The sequence below is a fragment of the Geospiza fortis genome, unplaced genomic scaffold (assembly GCF_000277835.1).
Source record: "Geospiza fortis unplaced genomic scaffold, GeoFor_1.0 scaffold425, whole genome shotgun sequence".
Classification (NCBI taxonomy): Eukaryota; Metazoa; Chordata; class Aves; order Passeriformes; family Thraupidae; genus Geospiza; species Geospiza fortis.
The window spans coordinates 2,309,589-2,316,607 of record NW_005054387.1 but is presented as its reverse complement, the minus strand read 5'-3'; the positions used below and the strand labels follow the sequence as shown (position 1 = coordinate 2,316,607).

The 7,019-nt window shown below is 56.4% G+C and overlaps 1 protein-coding gene across 1 annotated transcript in view; it reads left to right on the top strand.

Moving 5' to 3' along the window:
* The window catches only part of SMG6 (SMG6 nonsense mediated mRNA decay factor), a 104,357-nt gene that overhangs the window by 86,665 nt on the left and 10,673 nt on the right, over positions 1-7,019 (top strand). The window contains exons 13-14 of the mRNA XM_031060632.1: positions 277-453; positions 3,385-3,531. Of these exons, the coding sequence (XP_030916492.1) occupies positions 277-453; positions 3,385-3,531 (324 nt within the window). The remainder of the gene's footprint in view (positions 1-276; positions 454-3,384; positions 3,532-7,019) is intronic.

Sequence of the window (7,019 nt, the reverse complement as noted above, 5' to 3'; positions counted from 1 at the left end):
TCCTGCATCCCTGGAGTGCTCAGAGGAAGCAGGACAGGATTGGTGCTGAATGCCCTGACTTTGCCTGCCTCCTTTTCCCTGGGGACTGCAGAGCAAGGCAAACCCCTTCCAGCCGTGTTTAGAAGAGGGGCACCCCTCACATCCCTGTGGTGCTGCCTGCATCCCACTGGGCCTTCTATCCCCAACATTCCCCCCTGGTCGTTGCTCATCCGCTCCCCTTTGCACTGACTTTGTTTTCCTTTCCCTCTCCCCAACCCCCTCGTCCTCACCCCGTAGGTTATTGCAGCCGACTGCAAGAGGGTCACAGTTCTGAAGTATTTCCTGGAAGCCCTTTGTGGACAAGAAGAGCCTTTGCTGGCATTCAAGGGTGGAAAATATGTGTCAGTGGCACCCGTCCCAGACGCCATGGGAAAGGAAATGGGAAGCCAAGAGGGAAAACAACTGGAAGATCAGGTACCGTGCGGGAAGAGCGCGCCTCGGTGAAGGAAGAATCACCCCTGTGGGGCCCAGCCTCTGCCTGCCCTGCAGCTCCCGCTATTTATAGCTGGCCTAGCTGCGTGTGCATTTTATGGGGGGAGGCAGGGGGGGCAAATGGTGCACAGCCCTTGTCTCCTGAGTGTGCTTCGCTCGTGCCCTTTCCTGCCAGCCCGGCCCGCCCGCCTCTATCTCGCGCCGCTATGAGTTCCAGATGCTGCTCTTTTCATACCCAGGGTGGGGGCAGCTTTAATAACGTGCAGCACCATGGCCCCTGGAGAGGAGGTGGGCGAGGGGGTGTCAGGGTTCAGCTTCAGGATCAAGTTTATAGCCGTGGAGCTGGTTGAGCAGAGGCCTGAGCTCCAGCCTCCAGCACACGTACAGGAAGAGCTGACATTGGCGCCCCGTCCCTCCCCTGCCTCTCACATCCTGATGTGATTAAGGAATTCAACTCTTGTTTTTCTGCCCTTGCTTGTTCCTGTAGGCCTTGCTTCACTCCAGGCTCCGTGTGTGTGTTTAAGGGCCCTGCCAGCTGCTCTGCAGGTTGACTCCTTTCTTCTGTTTAATCTTGCAGTTGGAAAGGCCAGGGAAACAGGAGAGAGGAGCAGAGGCGTTGGGAACGGGAGGCTGGGTGGCCTGGTGCTGCCCAGGCTCACTCTGGCTCCCCTCCCTGTGCTGGGGCTGGGCACTCAGAGCCACAGGGATGTCACCCTGAGCAGGGACAGCACCTCCTCTCTGTCCCATGGGAACTGAAAGTCAGAAAGTTCAGAGAAGCCCAGAGCAGTGCTGTACTCAGCACCCTCCTTGTCCTAGCTGAGCAGGGGACAGCAAATCCCCAGGCAAGAGTTGTTTCTGTAAGGTGGGAGACCTGGATCTTTGTCCTGTTCTGGAGAAGGTGCTGGAGGTTTTCAAGCTGGCATGTGGGATATGGGAGGGTGTTTAGGTTCTTCCCAGTGTCATGACAGGGATGGTCCTGTTCTTCAGAAGGCTCCTTTTGTTGTCTGAGTCCCTCCAGTTCCTGCTGTGAGCAAGCACAGTACCAGGATAGCTCCCTCCTGCCCTGTCCCCACAGTCTCACTCAGCTGTGGGAATCTCTCCATGAGCTTGTTGTGCAACCCTGGAGCTTCCCTCTTGGGCTCTGATCTCAAGGGAGCTTGCAGCTCACCAGAGTGACCACCAGCACTGTGGGGCAAGCAGGTCCTGACCCCCCCCAGCAGATCTGCATCAGACAGAGGCTTGTCCCTGAGGTGTGACACTCTCCCTCTGGCAGCGTCCCCCCATCCCCTGTGGTCCAGGCTGTCCCAGCAGAGGGAAGTGAGCCTGAGGGCTCCCATCTTCCTCGTTCCCATGGCTAAAAGGTCACAGGGAGAGAAGAGAAGGTGGTTCTGTGGCCTGGGTGAAATGATTGAGTGCACGACTGTGCAGCACTGGGGTTGTTCTAAATTAAGACCACGAGTCCCTGCTGCTGACACGTGTCATGGCAGCCTGCACAGGGCAGGGAGTGGAGCCCTGCTCTTACCCTCTGTGCAGGATCTGTCTCCTGCAGCCCTCCAAGGGCTTAGAGCAGGTTTTTCTGGCCAGGTGCCATGTGGAAATTCTACCCAGCCCCATCACAACCCTTGGATTTTGTGCAGAGAAGGGAGGATGGGTAGTGGCATGGCTTGGGAAGGCCACCCATGATCACTGGGGAGCAAGGCTGGCTGCATGAGGTGAGGGGTCTGCAGGCAGCAGTGGAGAGTTGGGCTCCTGGGCAGCACATGTGGGACACTTGTTGAGGAGCAGGGACCTGTGGGCTCCCCTTTGGGTGTGCAATGAGTGGGGAGAGAGCAAAGCTTGGGGAGAAGATGGTTGTGAGTGATGGCCAGTTAGACACCAGCCACCATCTCCCACCCTCCTGTATCCCAGAGATTTGGGTATGTGGGGAAAGGCCAGTGTGGCCTCCACCTCAGGTAGGAACAGCATGGCTCCTTCTGGGGTCTCCAGGCAGTGCAGGCATGCTGGGAATGGTCTGCAGGACTGGTGGGGAAGGGTCTCTAGGAGAGGAAGAAGATGCAGTATGGTCTGGATGTGCTGGTGTGGGCCGGAGGCTGGAGAACCAGGGACCCTTGAACTCAGCAAAGACGAGGGTCCTGGAGAGCAGGAGCATGGCAAAGGCTGACTAGAAGTAGGGTGGAAATGTTAACAGAGGAAGTCATTAACTGTTGAAATGAGTGACCTTGAGACACAGTGGATGCTCCATCATGTGGAGCTTTAAAATCAAGATTTTGAACATCTCCTTCTGCAACATCTGTTCCAGACCAGCTGGAAGTTTTGAGGTGGGTGCAGGAATCTCTCTGGCCTACTCAGAGGTCAGAATGAAGAAGGGCACCTGAGTTAGTGGATGGATCTGAGGTTCCTGTCAGGATGAGCAGCCCGTGTGCCCTGTGGGATGAGGCAGCAGTGTTAGAGCAGCCTTGTACTGCCCTGGTGCAGGGAGGTGGGAAGAAGCAGCCTGAACAGGGATGTGCAGCCTGAAGCAGCCAGGCAAAGCAGAGAGACAGGGAAATACCATGATTTCACAGAATTGGAGGCAATAAAACATCAGTGACTCACCCAAGGCTGTGGGAAGAGTTTCCCAAGGTGAGGAAGAGGGTGTGATTTTAGAACAGAGCATAAAGCTGGGCTGCCCCTGCCCAGCCTGGTCGCTGCCTTTCCTGCCCATTATCTCCTGTCTCACCTTGTCATTTCCTGAAGATTTACTATTTATTTGGCTTCTTTTGGATGTTTAGAAATAGTCAGGGGTGATGCACTGCCTAACAGGGATTTGTCTGCTGGAAAAGGAAGAGCAGAACAAGAATGATCCCTGCCACCAGCACCCCTTACAGTGACTGCCCTCCTGTTTTTCTCTCTTTCTGCATTTCCTGGAAGAAGGAGGATGATGTGAGGATTGAGGCCTTTGAAGATGACTCTGAGACTGAAGGCAGTGGAGGAGAGATGGACATCAAGGAGCTCAGAGCCAAAAAGCAAGCACTGGCCAGGAAAGTGGCTGAGCAGCAGCGCCGCCAAGACAAGATCCAGGTAGGATGGGCTGACCCCACCTTGCTGTGCCAGTGGTGCTCAGCTCTTTTCCTACCATGCTTCAAAGGCCTCTTGGGATGACCTTAACCTTCCTGGGTGTAATGCCACGTGCTGCCTCTGTGAAACCCAGCAGCAAAAAGCTGTGGCCCTTTGGAAAGTCCAAATCTGGCTTGCTGTCCCCACCCTGGGTAAGAAATGTGGGTTTCTGCCCTCGCAGGCCTTGAAATGAATGTTTTGGGGACTCACTTGAAGGCAGACAAAGCTTCCCTGTGGAGCTGCCAGCACAGCCAGGAGTGGCAGGGCAGTGCTTTGGCTGCTGGCTGCAGTGCAGTGTGTGCCAGGCAGCGAGCTGTGCCCCAGGGCAGCAGCTCCTCTGTGTGTGTGTGCCAGTGAGCTGTGCTCCCACCCAGGGCAGAGGCTCCGTGGCAGCCAGATTTGGTGAGAAATCAGCCTTCCTGTGCAACGGGGCACAGACAAGGGAGAGGGTGGGACGTGAACAGCAGAGTTCATGCAGGAGCCAGCGGCGGAAAAATAGTCTGTGAAGGGCTGCTGGAGCCAGAACGTTGCCATCGTTATGGGGACAAACAGACGGGATGCAGGTGATCTGGCCTGGCCCTGGCCTGATGAGAGCGTGTTTCCCAATGGGAGCTGGTGAAGTAAACTGGTTGAACTGGGAGCAGATGCACCCTGTTGCTTTAAGAGCAATCTCACATGCATGGATGGCTGTTGGCTGCCTCCTCGCTCGCAACCCCTCTTCCTCCAGCCTCTCGGCCCAGATGAGGATTTCTCAGCAGAGGAAAAATTCTCCCTGGCTCCCCTCCCCCTCACCTCCGCCCTCTCTAATGCCCAGGGCCCTTCACTTCCATAATTCTTCATTTTCCAGCCTTGAACGTAAGCCAGACACATCTGTCTGGCCATATGCGTGAACTCTGCAGTGTGTGCCGAGGTGGTTGTAAAACAGGGCTGCTGAAGGCCCTACTGGGAGAGCCTGCACATGTGTACCCTCGGGCTACTGGCGCCGGGCCCAGAACCACTGCGCTTCGCTTTTCCAAACCCACCCCAACCTTTGCAGATTTCGCTTTTTTTTTTTTTTTTTTTCATTTGAATTCGGAGCAATCCATATCAAGGTAGAAGTTTGTGTGCAGGGAGGGAGGGGCCGCCCCCACAAGCGAGTCCATTATTGTTGGCAGGTACCTGGGTCACGTTAATGCGAGGAGGAAGAAAGCAGCAACGAAAAAGCGAGTGAGAGATTGGAGAGATGGGCCGTAAATTAAAGCGGCCTGAAGCCTTCCAGCCTCCCATGGTTGTTAAGCGGGAGGTGTAAGTAAATTCCCCACTTCCCAGCGCCTTGTACAGACACAGCAAACAGGAACTGCACATGTTCGGGGAGGGCAGCGCCGCAGCTGCACCGGGGCCCCCCGGGATGGCCACTGCCCACTCTGCAGGGACAGTGGGGGCTGCCTGATGCTGTCAGGGGCTTTCTCCCCCCGGCCTGCTCCTCCCTTCCTCCTCAGCCGTGCTGGGGCCGATGCTCGCAGGCAGAGAGAGGTCAAAATGAGGGTGTGGGCAGCTTCAGGGGCTGCACAGCTGAGAGCTGAGGTGCACTTGGAGTCTGAAGGAGCGGGGTGGAGGAGAAGTCCTTGGGGCTTCAGTAAAGTCATCCAGGCCGTAGCTGGCTGGGAATGGCCTGGAGGAGAACACGTGTGCTTGCCCCAGTGCTCTCCCTGCCCGGGTACTGACCACGCAGCTGGAGCAGCAGAGGAGCTCGGGTGGAAAATGCTGCCGGGGGAGGCCAGGCTGGAGCCAGCTCAGCATCCACCCCCTCCACTTTCCCTCTTAACCTGTGATCCTTGACCTTTCTGCTCTTCCCAACAGATTTAGTGTTTCATGGGAGTTGGGAACCTTTTCCCTTCCCTGTTACAGCCTCTCATTCACTGCCCACCTAGGGAATGTCAGATGCTCTCCAAGTCAACCTTTCATTTTTCTGGGGACAAGGCACAGCTCCATCCGAGTCCTGCAAATGTGGCCCCTGGCTCAGCACACAGGACTCAGCACCCCAAACAGCAGTGAGGACTCAGGTCCAGGTGCTGTGGCTGCCTCCTGTGGAATCTGTGATGGTGTGTGCAGTCCCCCAGGGTGCAAAGCCTTCATCTCTTGCCTGTGTGATTCCTTTCTGTGCCCAAGGAGAGCACAGTGTCACAGCCTCACCTGGGATTTGCAAGTACTTCTCATGGATCAAGTCACTGCCTTCTCCCTTGCAGGTTTTCCTGCCTCTGCCTTGCTCCCCAGTCTCTGGCAGCCCAGCTGTGCTGCTGATTGACACCTTGAGGGGGATTTGAGCTTCACTGCTCTCCTTAGGCCCCTGTCCTTGTCCTGGCTATCTGCAGGACTGTGGCTTTAGCTGCTGGGGAAGCACAGATTCAGGCAGGATAAATGGCAAATGGGGTGGCCCTCAGCCAGCACCAGCTTTAGAGGGAACTCACCTCACCTCCACAAGCACAGACCTCAAACCATTTCTCTGAAAGGAAAGATAGACCAGAGCAGGATCGGGTTTCTTGTGTCCCTGGTCAGCTCTAGATGCAAGGCAGCTCCCTGGCTCCACTGCCAGCCTGCCACTGCCCTCACCGCATTCCCACACTGGGACAGAGCTGGTGACAGCTGCTGACAGCAGGGATGCGTCAGCACGAGGTGAAAAGCGAGGCACATCTCAGGTCTTTAGAGGGAGGAGAGACCAGGCAGGCAGGTGGACAAGAAGAGGTGGCAGCTACACTGCTGGGGCAGGCAGCTCTCTCAGACGGGGCTGTCCCCAAGCCACAGCATGTCCTGCTGCTTGGCCAGCCCTCGGTCCATGCTGTTCAGCGTCCCCTGTCCTTTGTGCCGCCGCTGCGCGCTGGGAGCGGTCGAGTTTCCTGACCGGTTGAAAACATCCCACCTGAAACATAACAGGCTCTTCCTCTGGATGCTGCTATTGTTTTGCTCAGCATTACAGAAGCAGCTCAACCGGGGACGGCAAAGCGAGGCACATCTGAGGTGATTAGAGGGATGAGAGACCAGGCAGGCAGGTGGACAAGAAGAGGTGGCAGCTACACTGCTGGGGCAGGCAGCTCTCTCAGACGGGGCTGTCCCCAAGCCACAGCATGTCCTGCTGCTTGGCCAGCCCTCGGTCCATGCTGTTCAGCGTCCCCTGTCCTTTGTGCCGCCGCTGCGCGCTGGGAGCGGTCGAGTTTCCTGACCGGTTGAAAACATCCCACCTGAAACATAACAGGCTCTTCCTCTGGATGCTGCTATTGTTTTGCTCAGCATTACAGAAGCAGCTCAACCGGGGACGGCCAATTATGACATGTCTTCCCAAAATAGCCTCTCTCCTGTCCCTTCTGAGCCCACGGAACGGCCGCCCCCTTAAGATGCAGCCGCTCCTTTGTGGCGGTAGTGTGAGTAAGTGGCTAAATTTAGCCGTGTCCCATTCACGCTCTCCCTCCCCGCAGGAA